This window comes from Cyprinodon tularosa, unplaced genomic scaffold, assembly GCF_016077235.1.
Source record: "Cyprinodon tularosa strain WSP-4 unplaced genomic scaffold, ASM1607723v1 ctg431, whole genome shotgun sequence".
NCBI lineage: Eukaryota > Metazoa > Chordata > Actinopteri > Cyprinodontiformes > Cyprinodontidae > Cyprinodon > Cyprinodon tularosa.
The window spans coordinates 343,373-366,995 of record NW_024039154.1 but is presented as its reverse complement, the minus strand read 5'-3'; the positions used below and the strand labels follow the sequence as shown (position 1 = coordinate 366,995).

General features: G+C 37.3%; 1 protein-coding gene across 1 annotated transcript in view; it reads left to right on the top strand.

The window, feature by feature from the left end:
* Nucleotides 1-9,126: 9,126 nt before the first annotated feature.
* The window catches only part of LOC119792816 (glutamate receptor ionotropic, kainate 3), a 165,009-nt gene continuing 150,512 nt past the window's right edge, over nt 9,127-23,623 (top strand). Inside the window, exon 1 of the mRNA XM_038299624.1 lies at nt 9,127-9,959. Coding sequence (XP_038155552.1) covers nt 9,845-9,959 — 115 coding nt within the window. The 5' untranslated portion in view covers nt 9,127-9,844. The remainder of the gene's footprint in view (nt 9,960-23,623) is intronic.

Below are 23,623 nucleotides of genomic sequence, written 5' to 3'. Positions count from 1 at the left end.
ATCGATTACTTAGCAAATCAATTAGTCTGTCGATCTGTCCATTGTTAATCTGTAGATTAATCGATTAATAATTTAAATAATAAAATAATAAAAATAATTATTTTGCTTTGTTTCATGATACAGAGAGAGCTTGTAAAAGATAAGAGTGGGTTTTACCTCTATGTACCTCTGCACAATTCACAATAAAATACAGGATAAATCCACATGTAAAAGAAATATTTAGACTATATTTAGTTAAATAGGCACGTATTTACCTACTACGTCTTAGTTGCTGGTGATTTCAAATGCAACCCTTTTAAAAGTGGAAAAAATTCCTTACTCCAAATTCATCAGAGCTGGTGATGCTTCAAACATTGACAGTGTGTAGTGCTTATACAATTTGTATAAATGTTGCAAGAAATGCTGCCTTTCTCTTTAAACTAAATGTGCCCCGATGTTTTCGTCAAGCATAAAAAAAAAAAGAGCATGCATTTTTTTGTATAGGACCAATAACATAAGACCTCGCCCTTGAGTCAAACATTAACAACCAGATTAATAATGAAATTAGTCACTCTTGGTCAGAAAATTAGGCAGTAAGGCTGTAAAGCAAAAGAAAAGTAAAAGATCAAACTGCTATGAAATTTTTAGTAACTGAGTTATCGATGAAAGGGTTGAATTCAAATTATAGAACTCCAAACAGTGGTGTGGTTCTGTTAAAGAAGAATAAAGCTGCAAAATGTAAAGTATTCCTATGAAAATCTGAATCAAATGGGTTTGTTCAGAGGAACTTTGAAAGAAAAATAGTACTTTGAAGTTGATTGGAGAGGGTAAAATATATTGAACGTAAAAAAAATAAAACATCAGCTGTACTAAAAAAAGCTTAAAAAGAAAAAGAAAAGTATAATTAAAATGATAGCCAAAATGACTTGAACACATTATTGGTTCCAGGGTAAAAAAAAAAGAAGCTCTACTGTGAAAATCTTTTAAAGAATACAGAAAACGATCAAAATACAACTTGTACACATTTTTTTGCAGTAAAATAATAATAATCAGAAGCGAAAAATAGATTTTTGGGTCTTGATAATTTTGTTGACCCTTAGTCCAAAGTCCTCTTTGAAGATTTGATGGGGTCTTTGTCCTATTTTCTCCTGCAGGTTTCTTCTTCTTCTTCTTCTTATTGAGTTTTATTGGCGGTCCTGCAGGTTTCAAGACCATCCTCCAGAGGTAATCTAGGAGCACGTTAGTTTGGGTTGCTCCGTTAATTGCTTGCACCTGTTCCTCATTAGCTACAGACTACATAAGGAGTTGGCTTCCAGCTCTTTATTGCCAGAGTGTCAACCATAAGTGGTACCTTTTAGCCCTCCAGACTCCTAGTATTGTTTTTTTTTTTTTTTTGGTTTCATTGAGGATCTTGATGCTCCTTTGGATTCTGTTTCTGAGCAAACCTTTCTACAACTAGTGATGGCCAAATGAAGCCTCATGAAGCAATGAAGCCTTCCAACCCAGTACTTTGCTTTAAGGTTCATCACTTGATACCAGCTTCAAACAACACGACAAACTGAAATATGCTGGTGGAAATTCTCAGTCATCCAGGTCATAGTCATTCCAAAAAGTTATAAAACAATCTACTGGACTTTGTTTCCAAGTTTAAAGCTTTTTCAGTTCAAATGTCAGGAATAGCATTGAGTTCGGGGCTTTATACAGTTGCCCAACAAAGCCTTGTTTTTGTTAAGAAAACAAGCAAAACGAAATGGATGAACGGGTCCACCCCTTTGGAAAGAGAATGGTTTGGCTTCTTTGGTTAGCCTGCAGTGCCCCATACCTGCCTATGTCTCTAAAATGGTTGTCGTAAAAGGTAATTGTTGGCCTATCTGAATAGGTGAGCTCTTCTGTTCCCTTGCAAATCTTTTGGGGTTGCGATGATAGCGGGAAGGGATCAACTCAATTTCTGCATTTTATGTTTTCAAAGCTGAAATCGAAGTCCACTCCCTCTGTTTAAGTTTTTTTTTTTTTTTTTTTTACATAGATGACTTCCTTCACACCCCTCTCAAACCAGCCATTTTCTTTGTCCAAAATGTGAAATTTCTGGCCCTCAAAAGGATGTTCTTTGTCCATAAGGTGTAGATGTGAGTCTTTGGAGAGGTTATTTGGTTTCTCCAATATAAAGATCAGAGCATTCCTCACTGCACTGAACTGCATACACCACTCCGCTCATATGTGGTCTGGGGGTTTTGTTGCACTAGTATCTGTTTAAGGGTCTTGTGAGGTTTAAAATGTAATGGGATTTTGTGTTTGGGAGAAAATCCTCCTGAGTTTTTCAGAGACTCCAGCAACATATGGGATGCCGATGTTTTTGCATTTAATCTTCTCATCGTTATGTTCTGATGTGTGTCTTTTGGATTTCCTTGGTGAATTGACAAATGCTGAGTTTGGGTATGCACAGGTTCAGAGAGCATCTTTGATGTATTTCTGTTCCATGTGCTTCCCTTCTGTTTTCGTAGGGACATGCGCCGACCGTAGTTGTAAGTTTCTGATAACTGAAAGTTTGTGTTCAAGTAGGTGGCGTGAGTCAAAAAGAAGATATTGGTTTGTTTGAGTGGATTTCCTATACACTTCATTGTTAAGGTTTCCATCTCCTTCCATGCTCACCAAACATTCCAGAGAAGATAGTTTGTTTTCGTTCGTTGACTGGTTGAATCTGAGCTCTATTGATGATGCCTTTTTTAAAGATGTTACGAACACTCTTCACTCTGAGTTGATTAAACTCATTCACACCAGCCGTTGTAAAACTGATGAATCAGAGTTTTCAACCTCTGGCTAGATTTGACTTTGAGTTTGTTAAAACTGCTTTGTGCAATGGACCACAAGCCCTTTTTGTGCTATTCACAGAGAATAAACTTAATTTTCTAAATGATAATGTCCTTTTTACTTTATACTGTACACTTTATACTTTCAGAGAAAACCTTTATGCAGTGCTGTATGTTGAATAATCTGATGCTGATTTTCCATGCTTCCTGTAATATTGTGACTGCTTTAGTTGGAATAGAATGTGCCCAGTACATTTGCATGTAAGGAAATAAAACCCTGTATGAAGATTTTGAGCTTTACTTACTTTTTAAAGCATGCTGCTGTTTTTTTTTTTGTGTGTTTTTTTTTTCAAATTTGAAAGTCAGTAGCTATCCTTTCGTCCCAAGTGATCAATACTACTTTCAAAGAGTTAAGAAAAGTTGACTTTGTGAATTTGATGAAACAATTTTTAAACAAAGTCTGAGTTGCTGCTTCAAAGATGTGAACCCCATCAAAGAGACTTCAGAAAAGCTGGCATCAACTTTATAACACATTAGACTTGGCAATGAATTCCCATTGTTGAGAGGAGATGTTGGATCTTCAGCATTGCAATCAGTCTGATGGTAAAGCTCTATTTTTTTTTTCTCTTTTAAGCAGAAAAACTAAATCAATAGTGAAAATGTCTTACATGATTCATTTGTTGGTTTCAATCGAAAAAGCAGCAATTTTTCCAAATAATTATGAACAATCAAACATCTTGGCGTGCACATCTTCTCCAACCAATCACAGGCTTATGAGCAAGCAGTGAAACACATCATGGAAATTGATTGTCCTCTCTCTTTTCTCAAAGACTTCAGGGGAAAAAAAACAAAAACAGAAATGGGCTGATCAATCGTGTAACATAAGTATACCTCTTGTCAATGTCCCTCTCTTTACAACTGGGACTTGGTGTTTCAGAAGCTATTTGTTATGACCAACTTGCGAGAGGAGACATTGATCGCTGGCCCCTTGCAAATGCAACAGCAGTCATTTTGCAAAAGAGAAAAAGCACTGACTGTTGTGTTGCGTGTGGATGTGAGTCTGGCATACAAAGTGTCAACTTAAATGACTTTTTAATTTACTCAAAGAGAAGACTGGAGTTATTTTAATATTAGCTTTTATTATTACAAACCTTGGCATCCTTTACAATTATTTCTTTGCTACCTTCCTTCTGCTTCAGTCTAGGCTTTGAACAGTCGCATCAAATATCCACAAAACTTGATGAAATGCTTCCTTTTCTTTCAGACCTCAAAGGGAAGTCTGAAAGCCAGAATGTGTTTGCTGAAGTGTGCTGTCTGCTTAGTAGCTTCAAACTAAGTGCCTGTGCAGTGCAGTTTTCGCTGTGTTGTGGCAAAGCCAAGGAATTATTATGCATAACTCATTAATTTTGGTATAAATATAGATTAAGGATTTTTCTGTCTGTGTTTTATATTTCATAAGTGGAAAAAAAATCCCATTAGAGTAAGTATAGTACTGTGTAACAAATTTCACAAACTTCATTTTAATGTTACTTTTGAAATCTAATTCTTTATCATAAATATTTTTCAAATTTCTCAGGGAAATTTATTATTAATTCTTAACCCACTGTTCGTTAACATCAAGGATTACTTGTGTTAATGTTAGACGTCTCTTTATTATTTGATTGAGACTGTTTATCTGGGGGTAAACTCTATGATCTCAAGACTTTTCTCATCATATTAAATCTTCTGAAGCTTTTATCTGTGTCTCCCATTATAAAACTTAACAACCAATTACAAGCAGAAGTCTTTAGGTTTAATTTGCAGATATTTGTTTGGGATTGTAGTGAAAGTATACATGGAATTAGTTCTGTGTTGCCCTGAGATGTTGCCCATTTGGTTTTGCTAGAACCTGCTAATAAAGAAGTCAATGGGTAGATTGATAGTGATGTAAGTTCCTTAGATTGCAGTAAAAAAAAAACATTTGTGTTTCGAAAAATTCAGGATCTACCAGAGAATATGATGAGGCAACTTCTAGCATGGATTGTCAAAACTAATGAGAGAGGCATCTGTTTAAGCAGTAAATATGTATAATGCCTCTGAGTCTCTGTGTGAAAATGTTGCAATACTTCTCAGGTATTATGTATTGGCGATCATTTTGAGGTCTTATAGTTCTTTGAATTGCTTTGTGGTAGATATAACTAATCCTTCATCAGCATCCTTTGTCACAGTTTTAATTGTTTTATAGTTTTTGATTATGGCTGTCTGTCTGTCTGCCTGGCTCCCTTTGCATAAATGCATTTTGCCAAGGGCGCCAACAAATGTTTTCAGAAAAAATCTAAGTCTCCCTTGGGATGTAATTTAATATAAACCTATGTATTGGAATTGAAGTGAAATTAAATTTAAGTGAAATTAAACTGTGAATGGTCTTCAGAACATTTTTCTTTCCTTTTTTTTTATATTTTTCTTTATTAACTTGCCTTAAAATAAGAAAACATTACTGAAACAGCTATTGAATAAATAAGAGGTTACCTGGTATTATTTAATATATTTAATGTTAAACATTATTGAATCTATATTATGTAAACCTTTCCACTAACAACTGGCTCTACTCATATTAAACTACAACCGTCCAACTGTGTGACTGCTTTTTGTGGTGGAGTTATTACATAGGGCAGCCTCCTTCTTTCAAAAACAAAGAGAAAAGAATGTGTAACTTATAAAACATCACCAGCAGCAATATTCTAAAATTCTTCAAATTTACTTTAAAAATTATATAAACCTCAGAAAAGAAGCGACTCCCTTGATTTTACATCTCACACATTCTCAAAGGGGAATTTCTTAAGTCTGTGGCTCTCCAGTTTTCCGTTTAAATGATTGAGAGCACAGACCAAGATCTCTCTATAGAGGGCACCCACAGTCCCAGAATGTCTTGTTTGCTCGGCCTGTGTACATTTTGTATTTGAAAGAGCAGCAAGTCAATGAATCTCCATAATGCGAGAGCTGGGCCACATAACTCACGTTGATAGTCCTTACATTGTGCCAAGAGGCGATAAATCTGCTCTGTGGGACATGAATATGCAGTGGCAGTCAGTCTGGCTTGTTCTTGCTCGCGTGCCCCCTGATGAACAGTTTATTCCTCTCCTCTATTCACAACAGAAAAAATTAAACCAATGAGCCGCAGCACTATCTCATCGAGAGTCTTATTAAGAAAAAAATATGTAAAATGGCTTTTTCTCAAATGATTGCTAATTTATGTATTTTTTGTCTATCTATCTATCTATCTATCTATCTATCTATCTATCTATCTATCTATCTATCTATCTATCTATCTATCTATCTATCTATCTATCTATCTATTTATGTCAATCAGTTTAAAGGATTCATTGTCAGCTTTCTATTACCATTTGACCATACGAGAGATAATTAGGTTAGATTTTGGGTTTTTTATGCAACCTATTTTAAGTGAGGGTACCAATTCAATTTACCACATGCAGGTTCTATGTACGTATATTTGTGGGGCAGAAAAAATTTAAAGACTGAGCGTATTTATTTGTTCACTAGATGCTTTGTTTTTATGGCCCTCATACCATCCTTTTTTCAATTGTCTGTCAGTAAAAATTAAGGATTTAGCAGAGGATTAAAAAATGCCCCAACATTAATTAATATGATATTTTTTATGGGTATTAAAAATATATGTATACATACAGGATCTATAGGGGCGATTTGGTGTCAATAAGACTCGTCATCACATTGTAGATGTAATGAAGCTCCTTTTTAAAACAGAACCCTTTCATTTGAATTGTTGAAAGTTTTCATTATATTCTACAGAATTTTATAAATATTAAAAAGGCTGCTATGCAGAGTGCTTTTTTTTTTTTTTTTTATAAACAAGAGGAATATGAAAATGTTATTCTGTCCTACTCTATTAATTCTTTTTTCTTTCATTTTTGGTATGATTACCACTGGCCCCTATCTGGCCACTTCAATCAAAAGTTTCTGGAGGCACCCCTGGACACCAACCTTTTGCAGTTGATCTTTGATGATTTATTTATTTATTTTTTTTTTTACACCAAATGACAAACTGACAGAACCAAGATATTTCAAAGCATTCATGCATGCAATGACAACCTCGGGATAGCAAAGGATTGTGCTTTTTGGCATTTAACTAACACTAAGGTAAAACCTTTTTCGTACCTGCAAATATGTACAGTATCTAATTTAGGTGGAGCATTTTAGTAAAACTGAATTTCTCTACAAAAAGTGAAAAACATTGAAATGATACTTAAAAAACAACATTTTAGCACCTCTCAACCTCTAACTGGAATAGCAATATGAGCATTTAGACACTGCATATGGCAAAACTCCAGTTATTGAGGATTAGTGCTTATTATGGAAAGTTACACAAGATTTAAATTCAAGAACTTTTTCAATATGTAAGATTTGATATGTTTTATATAATGATCGTTGTCCAGAGATTTTAAGAATGCAAAAGATCTGCCCATATTTAGACTCCCACTCATTCTGCTTAAGTCATAAATTTGCTTCTGTTTTGACATCAGAAATCCTTATGAGGACAGCATGCACTGATCTGATCAGAAAGCCAGATTTCATGATATACAGGTGCTGGTCATAAAATTAGAATATCATGAAAAAGTAGATTGATTTCAGTAATTCCATTTAAAAAGTGAAACTTGTATATTATATTCATACATTACATACAAACTCATATATTTCAGATGTTTATTTTGTTTAATTTTGATGATTACAAATGACAACAAATGAAAATCTCAAATTCATCATATCAGAAAATTAGAATATTACTGAAGACCAATAAAAACAAAGGATTTATAGAAATGTTGGCCAACTGAAAAGTATGAACATGAAAAGTATGAGCATGTACAGCACTCAGTATTTAGTTGGGCCTCCTTTGGCCTGTATTACTGCAGCAATGCGGCGTGGCATGGAGTCGATCAGTCTGTGGCACTGCTCAGGTGTTATGATAGCCCAGGTTGCTCTAATAGTGGCTTTTAGCTCTTCTGAATTGTTGGGTCTGGTGTATTGCATCTTCTTCTTCACAATACCCCATAGATTTTCTATGGGGTTAAGGTCAGAAGAGTTTGCTGGCCAATTAAGAACAGGGATACCATGGTCCTTCAACCAGGTACTGGTAGCTTTGGCACTGTGTGCAGGTGCCAAGTCCTGTTGGAAAATGAAATCTGCATCTCCAAAAAGTTGGTCAGCTGCAGGAAGCATGAAGTGCTCTAAAACTTCCTGGTATGTGGCTGCGTTGACCCTGGACCTCAGAAAACACAATGGACCAACACCAGCAGATGACATGGCACCCCAAACCATCACTGACTGTGGAAACTTTACACTGGACTTCAAGCAACGTGGATGAAGTGCCTCTCTTCTTTTCCTCCAGACTCTGGGACCTTGATTTCCAAAGGAAATGCAAAATTTACTTTCATCAGAGAACATGACTTTGGACCACTCACCAGCAGTCCAGTCCTGTTTCTCTTTAGCCCAGGCAAGACGCTTCTGACGCTGTCTGTGGTTCAAGAGTGGCTTGACACAAGGAATGCGACAGCAGAAACCCATGTCTTTCATACGTCTGTGTGTGGTGGTTCTTGAAGCACTCACTCCAGCTGCAGTCCACTCTTTGTGAATCTCCCCCACATTTTTGAATGGGTTTTGTTTCACAATCCTCTCCAGGGTGCGGTTATCTCTCTTGCTTGTACACTTTTTTCGACCACATCTTTTCCTTCCCTTCGCCTCTCTATTAATGTGCTTGGACACTGAGCTCTGTGAACAGCCAGCCTCTTTAGCGATGACCTTTTGTGTCTTGCCCTCCTTGTGCAAGGTGTCGATGGTCGTCTTTTGGACAACTGTCAAGTCAGCAGTCTTCCCCATGATTGTGTAGCCTATAGAACTAGACTGAGAGACCATTTAAAGGCTTTTGCAGGTGGTTTGAGTTAATTAGCTGATTAGAGTGTGGCACCAGGGGCCATCAATTTTGAACCTTTTCACAATATTCTAATTTTCTGATATGATGAATTTGAGATTTTCATTTGTTGTCATTTGTAATCATCAAAATTAAACAAAATAAACATCTGAAATATATGAGTTTGTATGTAATGTATGAATATAATATACAAGTTTCACTTTTTAAATGGAATTACTGAAATCAATCTACTTTTTCATGATATTCTAATTTTATGACCAGCACCTGTAACTATGAACAAACGTATCCATATAAAAACAAAACGCACATATTTAGATGAAAAAAGTATAGAGCTGGGTGGTGATTCGGATCCCTCTCACCTCCACGAAAAACTTGGACATAGTTGACAGCAATGCGTAAGGACGCGTGCCTCTAGTGGCACCGTGGAAGGAGGGTCCTCAGACGCACATTTGCTCGCATTACATGCCTAACCAGCACATAGTGAAACGTTGGTAAAATTAAAACGATGTAACAGCAATGTCTTCGCCTAGATGGACCTTCCTCTGTAACCTCTCCAGCAAATAACGGTGCGCAACCGGAGCGGACGTCCTTTCACTGGCGATCAGGACCGAAGTGCCTAAACTAGGAGAGGCATTCCTGAATCACCGAAGTATGTTTACATTTCTAAACAATCTCTGTGCGAGCTGATGAGGACAAAATCATTCTAAGACAGACAAACTTCCGCAGATCTTCGTCCACAGTGGCGCAGCGAAGCGCAGGAGTTCGGCTCAGCTTTTTCTTTTTTTGCCTGTAGACAAGACGGCACTGAGTGCTGGAGGGTATACAGAGAGACTCCTGCGGGGTGATTGTTTGCAGCCTGCTGTAGCAGGTGTTTTCACTGATCCGCCAGCGAAGGACGGAGGGGGCTTTATCCTCATCTTTCGTTGTAAGGCTGACAAAAGGCAGAAAAAAAAAGAAAGCCCGATGAGAATGTTGCACCAAGAACAATGCGCGTAGAGTTGTCGCATTTTACCCAAATCCACACATGCTCCGTAGATTTCAGTTTTCATGAGCAGTTCTGACTCGTCTTTGGAATTTTTTGAGAGAGAAAAAAAGTGGATCTAACGACTTTGCAACCATGCGAAATACTTGGTTATCTCCCCGGAGTGTGATTTGGGAATATTGGACTTCGCTGATTGCATGCCTCTTTTGGATTCAGTACACTTGGGGGATGCCTCACGTTATACGAATAGGTAAGTTGGACACATCAGAGCTGCATTCAGTCATGCACACGCGTTTATTGTAAGCTTGGAAGTTGCATCCAGATGATCAGATTTACGCGCGGGTCCAGTTATTGTTGGGAAGAAGCTGTCTTTATCAAACTAACGCCCAGGTTGAGGGAAATTTTGGAAATGGCATCAACAAAAACATCATTAAGTAACATGAAAGAAGTGAATTGGGAATGTCTTGTGCGCCCAGGCGCAGCGCATGGAAACGTAGTGGCTTTATGTGACCTCTATGCACTCTGCCTTGTGTGCTCCATTTTCTGCGGGCAGCGTGTTGAGTCACCGGTTATATTCAGCCACAGGATGCCTCCCGAAAATACATTTCTTATTTTGAGGATAAATTTCTACTCAAGATGATCACTGTTTGAAATCTAAAAAAAAAATAAAAATAAAAACTTAGCACGAATCAAAAGTTTTAAAAATTCTCTTTTCATACCTAAATAGTAGAAGAAGGGATTTTTATCTTCTTTTTTCCCCAATCTTTATTGTTTTACTGCGATAGATACTTGTGCAGTCAAAAGTATTGAAAAATGCAGAGTAAAAGTTGTCCCATGTAGTTCAATCTCATCATAGAGAAGAAGATGAAGTGACCAAGTTTTTTAATTGCTTTCTTTATCCAATCACTGTTGGAACTATGTAAGAATAATTTTTCACAGATCGGCCATAAGATGAAACGTTGTGAGTGGCTAAGGGACAGGGTCAGAAATGAGATCAATATGTTTCTATTTTTATTCTGTCAAAGCTGATAGTTTTTATCCCTTATTTGACAATTATTCAAAATGGCAGTGGCCTGCAAGTTCTACCACAGCCAGAGCACATTCAGGGGGTGAATGTACTCCAAATGCCTTAAAGTGAATTAATTGGTGCACCATTGGACTTTGCATACATTGTATTTTTGGGGATGGAAAGTGTCGTTCTGTATGATAAATCAGATCATCAAAACTCAATAAGTAGTAGGTGTACCCTACACTTTGCAATCTGTGCAGACATTAAAGGTGAATGTATTTAAGAGCACAGTGATCCAAGAATCTTATTATCGACTTTTTTTTTTTTTTTACATATATTTCTAAAATGTGCTTTTCTTGTAATAAAAAGCATGAAGTGTAACATGTTTGTGATGTAGTAAGAGAAGCATAACTTTCAGCTTTTAGGGAGACCCAGATCAAGCTCGGGTTTTTACGTTTTTTTCCCCTTCTCTGTCTCTGTTGGTGTATTACAAACTGTAGCAATTCAAAAGTTTTCTCATTAATTATTTAAAAGGAAACGGCTAAGGTCAAGGGTTATTTTCTTTTCCTCCAATGATCCTCTTTCAAGTGGCAGCAGCTCAAACACAGACCCAAAATAAATATGACAGGCTTTGTTTTTAAAAATGTCAAAGTGCGGAGACATATTTACCCAGAAATGTGCTACAATCGCACCATTGCTTTTTATAGGATCTGTCATTGCTTGTGTTGCAGAAGCGTGTAAATGTGCTCGTGTTCCAAAAGGTGAGATATGGAGAAAAGGTTGCTGAATTTACTTTAACAGCCAAAGAGGGAAAAAAAATCTGCAGGACATATGAATTCATATTATCTGTACAAAGGGAGCTTTTGTGTATGTATCGGTTGGCTAAATTATCGTTTTTCCTGTGCAAAAATAATACAAAAGGTAATATTCTGTTACACAAAATGCACCTAATTAAGTTAGGTGTATGTATGAATCATGTAAAGTGCATGTGTTAATGTTATTGCAATGGTAATTATATTTTATTAGTGTACAGATTCATTATGAATGAGCAGATTTATAGAGGAGTGGTCAGATGGGTTATTTTTGCTTTTCTTTTTTTCTGTTTTGTTCGGTGTGTAGAAGCAAACAGAGGGGTCTCTTAGTGTCATTGCAGCGTTTCTAATGTTGCTCCTCAGCACTGGTTACCAACCCCAGCGAACCAGTGAAATTCATCGAGGTGGGCGGTAGTGTGTCTGTGCCGTGTCTGCTCTGAGTTAGGTGGCCTGCAGTTCTCCAAGTACACCATCTGGGTAATGGTGGGCATCCAAGGTGGAGTTGTTGCCATTGATTTTAGTGCTTTTACAGTGCATTGCTTCGAGTTGATGCCAGATGGTTGCTCTATCATTCAGCAGCTTCTATCTGTTGGAGGGAATAAAATACATTTTCTACTGTATTTGTCCTCTCACATGCTGCGTTCCTCTTTAGTTTCCCTCTGCTTACTCTTTTCAATTCTTTTTTCCACTCCTTCCTGACAAGTTTAGCAGTTTCCTAACTCATAAAGGAACCATTAGGCAGCACATGCAACGTTTTCTGTAAGAAAGATAAAAAATGATCACGCAAGCGGAGATATTTTTTCCATCTACAAAAATTTTCTAGTAATTTAGCACGTATACCAATGAAGGTTTTGTTTTCTCATGCTATTTTTATATCACCATGTTCTATCTCAAGCTTTTAGGCTTTATACTTATTCACATACATATTTATGTAAAAATAACTCCCCTTCCTAAGTTCTGGTTACAACATACAGGATAGGAAATGTGTAATAATCAAGTCAGTTTTCTCAGCAATCATACTTTCATTGAATCTCTTTGCATGAAATTCACACCAGATGTTTGTAACAACTCACATAATCCACACGCACAAAAAAAAAAAAAAATTGTAACAAAGTTGAATAAAGGGAATTAGTGTGTAACACAGCTACTTAGACCTATGTGAAGATCAGATCAGGTATAAAATAAAGTGAAGTATTCCTAATTCTATTTTGTCCAATTCTTTGCTGTTTATACATCATTGGGGCCTTCTTTAATGTACTTTGATCTTGAGTTCCTTTTTATAGACTTTTTTGACTTCTTTTCCTTCTTCTCGGAAATCAGTGGGATGTTGTCTCGGCTGTTTTTGAACCAGTGCCTTCTAACCCTTCTTTGATCTTCAGATTCATATGCTGTGTTTTCCATTTATTTCTGATGGATATTATACAATTTAATGATATTAAGTATTTTATGATCATGATGAGAAAACCCCAGACACATAATGCTCACTAGACATTAACCAATGCATTCTTTGCCAATGACGATACCAGTTAATTAACATCAGTCTTACCGATATGTTAAGATTTTGTTGTTGTTGTTTTTTTTTTTTGGCTTATTCTTTAGCTCATTATTGCTTCCTCTGCACCCATTTACATGAAAAAAAAAATGACATGAAATGTTATAGAAGTCTCGGTCTGAACAAATACAAAAAATATTAGCAAAGCAAAGAAGACCAAATCACAGTGGAATTAAAATGGAGGGAATGCACGCATTTAGACGATCTCAAGGCACAGCCTCTGAATTCACTAACGAATCGGTAAACCTGTGCATGTTTTATCCGATGCTGATACAAGAAAAAAAAATGCTACTATCAGCCAAAAATATCAGCTGCTGATGTGCCAGTCTATCTCTAACATTCACCCCCTTCCAACATCACAGCTGTCTGTTATTTTTTTTAGGTGATGTGACTTTTCCTTCTCAAAACAAGGTGTCTTCAATGACACAAATAGTTTAGTTTCAGTCTCATCTGAACAGACAATATTTTTCTCTTTTTTTTTACTGTCCATATTTTATGGGCTACTGGAAATGACTAAAGCAGAATAAAATTAATTGGCAGTTGAAGGGGCACAGAAGTTGTTAAGGTTGGGTTCATGCTAGGGCTGAACAATTTTGCAAAAATAAAAATTGCGATTGTTTTTAACCAAATAGGGATTTATTTTGATTTTTTTTTTCAATTTTTGAAAGCTTGCTTACCCCGAGTCCATTGTTACTGGACTTAACTCTAACCCTTCTTTAAAAAGCATTGATTTCTATTTGCATGAATGGATCTACATGCTAGCTTCTACGCTCTCTACCATTCTGTGTGGCGACAAACCCACTTCAAGTGTTTTACCTCCACCTAAGGGGCTGTAGGGAGAAATTCAGTGTCTTACTCTTGTTAAATATGGTGTGATTTAAATCAGTGCCTCTGTGATTTCAAAATTGTGTTTTGTTAAATTGTGATTGTATTGCAAATGCAATTAATATCCCAGCCTTAGGTTTTACAGCTTTTTGCATTTTCTTTGTTTGTATGTGTTCAGCATAAAATAAATTATTTGATTTATGGGGTAATATGTTTAATTTTACTTTACAATTGGAGTTTTTGGATGGTTGTTGAAATAGTGCAGATTTCATATAAATAGCTATAGTTGTTGTTTGAAAGGTTTATAAGCTATGCCCTTATTTTCCCCAGGGTGTTTAACAATAGATTTTACAAATATAACTGTATTATGTGCCATTTCTTTTATCTGATTAAACTGATTTATCCTTTATTGGCTCCTTTCTCTTTGTCAGCCAAGTCACTGCTGGACAGGGATTTATTGAAGAGTCAATTACTTTATCTACTTTAAACTTAAGTCACTTAATTAGTGCCACATACCCTACCTCTCTCAAGATTTTATGTTTATATCATTACCGTAGCTCCTTGCTACTTCTCTATGCACCTGCCTGCATCCATTTTTTATTTAGTTTTCCAAATGTTTCCAGCCTTCATTATTGTCTTTGACAAAGCCTCAAAATTTCAATACAAGCTGACAAATGCGGACACCCTCGAAGCTGCATTGTGCAGTCCAAGCTGCTCACAAGCTTCAGTAGGATGAATCAGGTTTGTGGTCACCTCTTTTAGTTGATGTCTTCAAACACACAAAAGCACTTCAGTGGCTTGTTATTATCCCTGCACAAGCAGCAGGAAAAGGCTGTGAGAAGTTTTCATGTTATTCGCTCGTCTGCAGGGAGCTACAAGCGGCATGCTCTCCTCTCTCACATCCTCCCCGAGATCCTCATCGTTTGGGCGTGTGCAAATGTTTCATCTGAAACGACTCAGACGCATTTCAAGAGCATGCAACAAGCTGAGACGCTACTTTAGAATTCTACATCTCAACAAAGCCAGATCCAAAACAGAGGTGCTTGTATAGAGAATTACCCAAAGGAGGGTGGTGTAGTTGGGTCAGAAGAGTAGGTAAGAGGATGTGTTTGGTGATGAAAAAGAACAATGGGGATGTTGCATCAAAAGTTGTATCAAATTAAGATGGCCATCAGCTGCTGAGTGGGAATGAATATTTCATTTTCATCAAAATTTAATCTCTCCCCTGACAGAGATATAGAGTATGCTAGGAGAAGGCTGCCGGCGGACACAGAGGGCCGGGGAGCTGTTGTCGTGAATATGAACAAAGGCTCGTAGAGGTCACAGAAGAATTGGATACATAGAGAAGCTTCTTTGATGTGTAATTCCATTATCACTAAGTGAAAGGAAAGATCGACATGGGAGGAATGCTGTGGTTATTTTACCTGCTCACCTATGTCTCGTTCATCCACATGTATATGCCAAGACCGGATAAACGAAGTGCAAAGGGACAATTTTCTGTCTCCTCCTCCATCCGGCATGTTTATCTATATGCTAACACACACATATGTTATACCCATACTCCATCCACAATATTTTCTAAAACATATGTCCGGTCTCACTGGGCCTCTTGCACACAATCCAGTTCCTTTTTTCTCTGTCAGCAGTCTTGTGGCTCATCATTAGCTTCAATCTTGCTGATGAGAAACGGCAGATGTTTGTTCTGTTGAGCAGACGACTCATCTCTTAGTGGGAGACTTGTCTACTCATCTGTGATTCTGTTAAAACACACTAGAGAGTATTACACTTTGTGTAGGATGTGACATAAAATGTCAGGAAGAATAGTCAACATGTAAGAAAGCTTCAGCTTTATTCAGAGACAGAAAAAAATAAAACATGCGCTTGAGTCGACAAGGTGAAATGGATGCAGACTTATAAATCCTTAAATCTACATGTAATGGGAGGATTTAACAAGCCTAATTTCCATCCAGGAAGCACAAGTACCTACCTACAAATTCAGTCACACATCGTAATGATCATCCAATAATCCAAGCCACCAGGGGCTAATAGAGCGGATCTACCAACCGGTATGATAATCCTGTGACATACCAGGTTCCTATCTACCCCCAGCTAGCTTATCTTAGCCGAGGCTCACACACCAGATGGTGTTTTCATATTGTACTACAGAGTGGATGCTCACCAGTGAAAGGTCCTCTGCAAGCATATGGTTCTGCCTATTGAAATGAATAAGGCTGTGATTTCCTGATGAATGTGTTTTTTGTTTTTGTGGCATTAGGAATTAGAAAATAAATATATTGCCATGAGCTGTTGTTAGATCCTCATAGTACGATTGCTTTGAGTAAAGTATAGATACCCTAATTTTTTTTGCATTTCAAAAACAGTTTTTTAAATCATAATTAATGGTGTCTTATTTTACTATTATAGTAATGCTACATATACACATATGATTTTAATTAACTATGTAATATTTTATTTTTTTTTATAAAACACACAAATATGTCTGTCTGTAACCAAAGTCAAAATTCTTGATTGTGCACTGCACACGATCATGGCCAATGAAGATTCTGGTTCTAAATCTTTCATAAATACGGTTGCTGAGAAATTACTTAAACTTTCTGATGAGGTAGCCAACCTGCAGTTATATTGCAATAAAACAAGAACAACATATTTCATAATAGACACTTGATCGTTTTCAAAAATAGTTATGTCCAACATAAATAGTTGTGTTCTCAAATTTTTACTAACTCTGCTCCAGAGGGTTGTCGGCAGAGAAAAGGATTTAGGCTTTCGAACTTTAACAGCCACGCTAAGCAAGGCTGGTGGAAGGGCTGGCCTCTTTTTAAAGGTTAAAGATTACATTTAAATAGGCTCTTTATTTGAAATGGGTATGAAGAAAAAAAAAAAATCAAATTGTTCAGATGAAAAACTTATATAGGGACACATTTTTCAACCCTATCACTCAGCCTTAATCTCAGAAATATACGAAGACAAAACATTACAAACAACTAAATTTTCCTTTTAATCAAGGAAGGGAAATGTTTAATAACTGCCCTTAGCAAGCTAACAATGTGGGGGATTAGAAGGTCCATTTAGAGTGCAGGTTAGAGAAAATCTTTCTCTGACATTTTATTTCAAAATTTATACTGGAGTACTATTATGATTAAAGTTTTAAAATCCTTTACTTCCATTACATTTTTAGTCTGCTTCTCAAATAGTACCCATCCATTACCTATGCAACAAATGAGGGATTTCCATTAGATGAATACAGTAAAACCATAATCTTTAACTTTTTTTAAACAAAAAATAAGTTATTGCTACTTCGTTAAAATAACATATAATCAATTATAATAAAAAAGACATTAAAGACATACTTTTAAGTATAAAGTTTATTATCCACATAGGGTAAAGTAATCTGATAAACCAAATAGCTAAGATCATAAGCAAACAGTCATGGATGCAATTAAATAGGCATGTTTCATATTATTAGATGAGATTAGAACTTCAGCTGAAAATACTTCGTGGTAAACATGGTATTGCAGTATTTTCATGTGTATATATATATATATATATATATATATATATATATATATATATATACAACATATTTACAGGGACAACAAAAGCCAGTGTACCTACTGTCACTGTTTAGAATGAGTCACCTATTATTACATGCACTCATAACACAACTATACAAATTAGCTCCTGAAGTACGCAGAGATTATTTAGAAAAGTCTGGTATCACATAATTAATATTTACAAATGTACATAGAGGTATAAAATGAGAGCAAAGTTCTCAATAAAAAACTGTTGCATTTTGTAGCGGTTCTTCTGGTAGTAAGCATGTTTACTCACTTATTGTGAAGAAAACTATCCCTCAGTGTTGTTCTGCTCTAATGATCCAACAAGCTGGTAGTGGCTTGTTAATTGGTCTGCTCGGTGTCAGCTGAGCTGGAATTTTACATCATATCAGGAATGATATGATGTAAAATTCCAGCGGTTTTGGAACCATATTTTGTAAAAGTCTATCATGCCTTGATACCAGAAACAAAAGAAGAGAATTTACTACAGGGAAATAAGTTTCCTCTAGTTGAAGGGCATCTCTGCCCCCCTCCAAGCTTTTGCTGTTCGCAGCAGTTTTTTTTATTTATTTATTTATTTTTTGTATTCTTTAAGACCAGTTCAGGTGTTTTTAGATATATACATTCAAGAACAACACAAACATTCATATACGCTAAAGGAAAAGAAGACATCACTTTTAGCAACATAACCTTTAAATGCTATAGTTAAGTTATTTTAAAACAATATTCTGTAAATAAACTACATTTTGTTTGTTACAGATTTTTATACTATCATGATACTATGTAACTAAGGTACAGTATAAGGTTTAAGGTTCTCACCAGTGTTTTTTATTTGAGTTTAGCGGGTGGGTGGGCTAAAGAGAAACAATGCAGAGCCATAATTCCTATTTTTTTTTTCCTTCATTGATATTTCTTTCTCCATATTGGGAGGAGATGCCCATATCGGCCCTTAATATGCAAACTACCAGATTGACCAAGTGAGACATTGTGCCTTTCCACCTTTGGGGTTTAAAAAAAATAAAAATAAAAAATAAATAAATATATATATATATATATATATATATATATATATATATATATATATATAAATTGCTTTCTGCTGATTCAGCAGGTGCACATGTTCACCTGCCTGCAAGCATACTATGGGTGAGACTAAGTTGATGACATAGTTTAAAGGGCGTGGAAAGGGAGGGAGGGTGGTCCCCATTTTGATACAGCTGACTCGAGGTCCTAAGTGCATTTTAAAAGTACTATTTCCATAGCCGTTACACTCATTCAAATTCAGTGTGTTGGCCTAATTTCAGTGTACCCAGCCCTGTGCTGACATGAGCTGGACAGAACCCTCGGAGAGGTAGCCCAGATGTGAAATAGCAAAGAATGTCAGTGTAGCCGTGACAGTTTTCAGTTTAGTGGCCCGCAACACAAAAGCGCTGGTGGAAACCCTAAGGTTAATAAAAGCTTCTTTCTCCTAACAGTCCATGCCATGAGAAGAAAATGAATGCGTGCAAGTAAAAGGAGACACAAGGGAAAGGACACACAATTTGTTTGTGGGCAATATTCCTTTTTTATGAACAAATGCAAAGTTAGGCTGCTACATTTTATTTTGTTTATCGGAAAAGGGTGAGAATACCAAACAAATTAGAAGTATATGCTTCTTACTATGTTTACAACTTTTTATATCGATATCCATTACAAAAGTTAAAAGAGTAATGACTGGAACTTCAAGTTTGATATATCTGTGGATCAAGGTCTGTATTATAATTTGAAACGTTAGCAGCAAGCATTTTCTTTTTTTTTTTTTTAACAGATGATTCTTTAATTATTAATGACAATGAATGTTTAAACAGTTAAACAAGCTTTCCATGGCCAATTTCTTATTGCTAAGTTTAAAAGACAAATGCCAGTCAGTGTATCTGTAATTAACTGAAGAAGTCTTTATAAAGCAATTGTTCACTTTTTAGTCTCCCAGTCAGTATTTAGAACTCATTCAGAAGACCTTTGAAATGTCCTGCTAGGAGTGCTGCTGCTTTCCTAATGTTAATGTTGATTTATCTGAACGTAAAAGAGGGTGAATCTTATAAAAATCTTATAATTAGCTTAGTTCAGAACTTTTTCTAGTAGTTTCTTTTCAAATCAATAAAAGTTCTGGTGAGACTAAACATGGGATGGCAAACTGCGAGACAACATTTGGCATGCTTATTGGTCATTGACCATTATTGCTTGGTTTGTTCACACTGCAACATCCCACAATGTAATGCAAATCTTGCTATGAAAAGACATTTGGCTTGAACTTGCAAGGAATAGCTGGTAGCATTTAGATTTAAAAGATTTTTTTTTCAGTCATGAAAGTTCAGGGGGTCCTGGCAACTTTTTGAAATTCATGCAAGGTCATTGTTAGTCACTTCCTTGTGAGAATTACTGTATCAAGCGGACAAATCAATTTTCATTCTCTAGCTATTTGTCTTTATTATCTGCCCTCGTCCTTCCAGTTTGACTTCACTGCAGTTCTATTTGATGCACCAATGAAAAAAGTCAAATGGTTTCAAAACAGCTTGTTTTTTATTTTGATTATAAAGTCAAACTTGCACAATAACATAGTCAATTTAAAGTCTTTATTTTGATATCATTTGTTGGTTGTTCTTATCTACATGTCAGCATAAAGAATAATATCCCTCCCCCTTTGTATGTTGCCAAGCCTTACAGAGGCCATTGACATGCAAAGTACTGTAGCAAAACTGTAGCGGGTACATGGATGATGCTGGGGGACTTTTATTTAGCTGTTTAATTAGCTGAAACCTTTTGATCCCAATTTTAAAACTCCCCAGAATCCATTTGCTGACTTTCTTTTGTATGTTGTTCCATGCCCGATAAAAGAAGCTTTATTTGGCTGCCTTTCAAACACCGTAGCATTCACTGAAGCAATATGAGCTTTGCTTTGCCTCCCTGCGTTAAGCGTCCGGCTTATTTCATCCAAGACGCTCTTTGCTTTGCCTCCCTGCGTTAAGCGTCCGGCTTATTTCATCCAAGACGCTCTGTGTAAACTTGGTCACCTCACAGACCTTGCTTACATACAGTGAAACACCTGCATCTCCAAAGCTCTCTCGTTTTTTATCTCTTCTTTAAAGCAATCAGAATTTGACAGTGGAGGTATCAGCAGCAGTGCACAGGTTTAAATTCCTATTTAACTTGGGCTAAGGACAATGAGTGGAGGGTGACACCATTTCATTCTGCCCTTTTAATCAAGCTCTCATTGTTATAGGTGCACCACAAATGTCAGGTCTTGGTTGTGCTATTCGCTCAAATTGCTCTTGCATGAATGTAGGGAGATTTGTGTGCTGCAGTGTATGTTGAGGAGGCGAGTGGGGGGAGCATGACAGGGGGATGTGTAAGGGGAGCTGGCATAGGATCCCTGGAGCGTATGGGTAGAGCAGGAGGTACTAATCAACTGTGAGAGAGGAGGCTAGAGAAGACTCACCCTCTATTTCCTCCCTGAGAGGAAGACAATGAAAAGATAAGACAAACCTCCTAAGGCCAAAAACGCTACAAATGAATGGCTATCACCTAAAATATAAAGGGCGAGGGGGAAGCAGGTTTTCTTTTTTTCCATGTTTTGCCTCAGACTGATCTGCTCTTTCTCCATCGTATTCATCCTGACAGTAAAAGAATGCTTCGACTACCGAATGGAGTGCATTAGACTCGAGGGTTACCTCTCCAGGCCCTCTGTTTGCCCCTCCACTGATGGATAGTCCGGAGGGTAGAATGTCAATTTAGTTAGCACAGCCAATTCTCAGAAGATTCCACTCAACACCCGCGCTGTGTGGAGGCAGGACAATCTTTGAGGGTCTATCCACCGTCTTGGGGAGTGTTTCTCTGTTTCTCTGACAATCCTCTGTCCAGGTGGCCTTTAGAGATCAGTATGGTTAACCACAAAAATGTTCCCCTGTGACTCATGTGAAGACAAGCTGTCGGCATGTAACCACCTTCAGACATATGAAACAAGCAGGAGATTATTGTTGACAGGGAAAGGAAGCAGAGAATGTGGGCGGTTTGAGGCTGGCAGTACATTGTAGTAAGGCTGTTACTGACGCTTGTATGAATTAGGACCTTTAATGTAGAGCCAGGAATGCTCCAAACTGTCCTGCAGGTTTAATACTGTTTTAGATCTGCTTTTCTAGAAGTACAGATGGCTGTCATAGTAACCACTTTGTGGAAAGCTAGATTGATTAGGGGAGATTGCAGCTTGTAATTAAGCAGCAGGACCTTTTTTTTGGCCAAATCAATTCTCTATCACACAGAGTTAATGAAGAGTCGGGCTCCTGATTGTTTCTACATCATGGTTTTTAGTTTCAAGTGTTTCTGGGCGTAATGTATGTTATTTTTGTTCTTTTTTTCTTTGTATTTACACTACTATAACTGCCATATTTTGTAATTCAAGTTATTGTGCTTTCCCCCATAAAGCCATTACAATACTGGATACTTTCATTGTGTTCTATAAGCCTTATAGAGATATATGGCATTAAGCAAATAGTGCATCTTTTGAATAGTAGCATACATATGATCGAAACTAAGCAATACAACATATTATTTTGCAATATCAAATTAAAGTTAACTTCTATGAAATAAAGTTCAAATGTTTGGCAAATGTCAAGGGAAATAACTATTTTTCTTTCGTTTGGCACTTATGAATTTTCTGTAATTTCACACAGGTCTTGATGTGTTTTATTTTTTGTTGATTTTTTTATGTTTTCAGGCTATTTGTTTTTGCCACTTCGACCTCTGCAAATCCACACTTTGGGACAATATGACACTTCAATTCTATTGCATTACCGTATTTTCACGACTATAAGGCGCACTTAAACGTCTTTTTTTCCCCTCAAAATGTGCGGTGCGCCCTATGGTGCGGTGCGCCCTATGTGTGTTGTAACTGCGACTTTTGAGACCACCTCATTGAGGAGATGATGAAAGAGTGGCTGAATGTAAGGAGACCAGGTGTTTTTTTTCCACTCATCACCATCGCTGTTAATATGTAACTCCATGCGTGCCCATCTCACAGCTGATGTGAAAAACATGGGGAAACAAATTAACGCTGTGCTCGCTGTTCAACCGCTCGACATCGGTGTGAACCGGACCCAGCAGGTGCAGCAGAAGCGGCGAGTTTACATGCAAAGTCAAAGGTTGACGCGCGTATAGGTGCAGCAAAAGGTCCCGCAGCGCGTTTTGAGCAGCAGGTGCAGCCCCTCGGGAGCGTTTAAGTATCTGACGCACCGCCAACGCGCTGCTGCTGCTCGAGATGGAAAAATTGAAGTTTTGCTGCTGGATGCGCCGCATCAACCAATCAGAGAAGCTGATCTGGAAGCTGACAGCGAGACAGACACAGCGCTCTGATGACATATTGTATTAACGCAAATGAAAAAGGCTGGATGGATGAGGAGATGATGAAAGGCAGGTGTATGTGAGGAGACCAGGTGCTTTTTTCAACGCATCACCATCGCTGCGTGCCCATCTCACAGCCGATGTGAAAAAAATCAAATGAACGCTGTGCTCGCCGTTATCCCGGGGGGTCTGACAAAGGAACTTCAACCGCTCGACATCAGTGTGAAGCGGCCGTTCAAAGTAAGGCTGCGAGCGGCGTGGGAGCGATGGATGACAGACGGAGACCACAGTTTCAGGATAAGTGGAAGGTAGCGCCGGGCAAGTTACGCCACCGTTTGAGGATGGATTGTTGATGCTTGGACTAACGTGTCTGCTGGCTCTGTTGTTCAAGCTTTCGCAAAAGCAGGCATTATTTCTGAGGAGCCGCGCTGCACGGAAAGTGACTCTGACAGCGAAGAAGGGGAAATTGGCATGTCTGATTTAGCGCAGCTGTTTAATTCAGAAACAGAGGATGATGACTTTGATGGGTTTGATTAATACTTTGTAATAAATACATGAATAAAGCACAAACATACTCAGTTTTGCTCCCGCTCTATTTTTCTACCTGAAAACTTAATTCAACAGCAGCCTCTGGGCGGGTCTCCTCCTCTTCACCGCGGTGGCTTGCAGGTGTTTTTTCATCTAAATAATCTAAATCTTGCAGCTATATTTGCTGTGATCAGTGGGAATAAAGTAGTTTTAATATGTTTTTAACTGAGAAAGGCC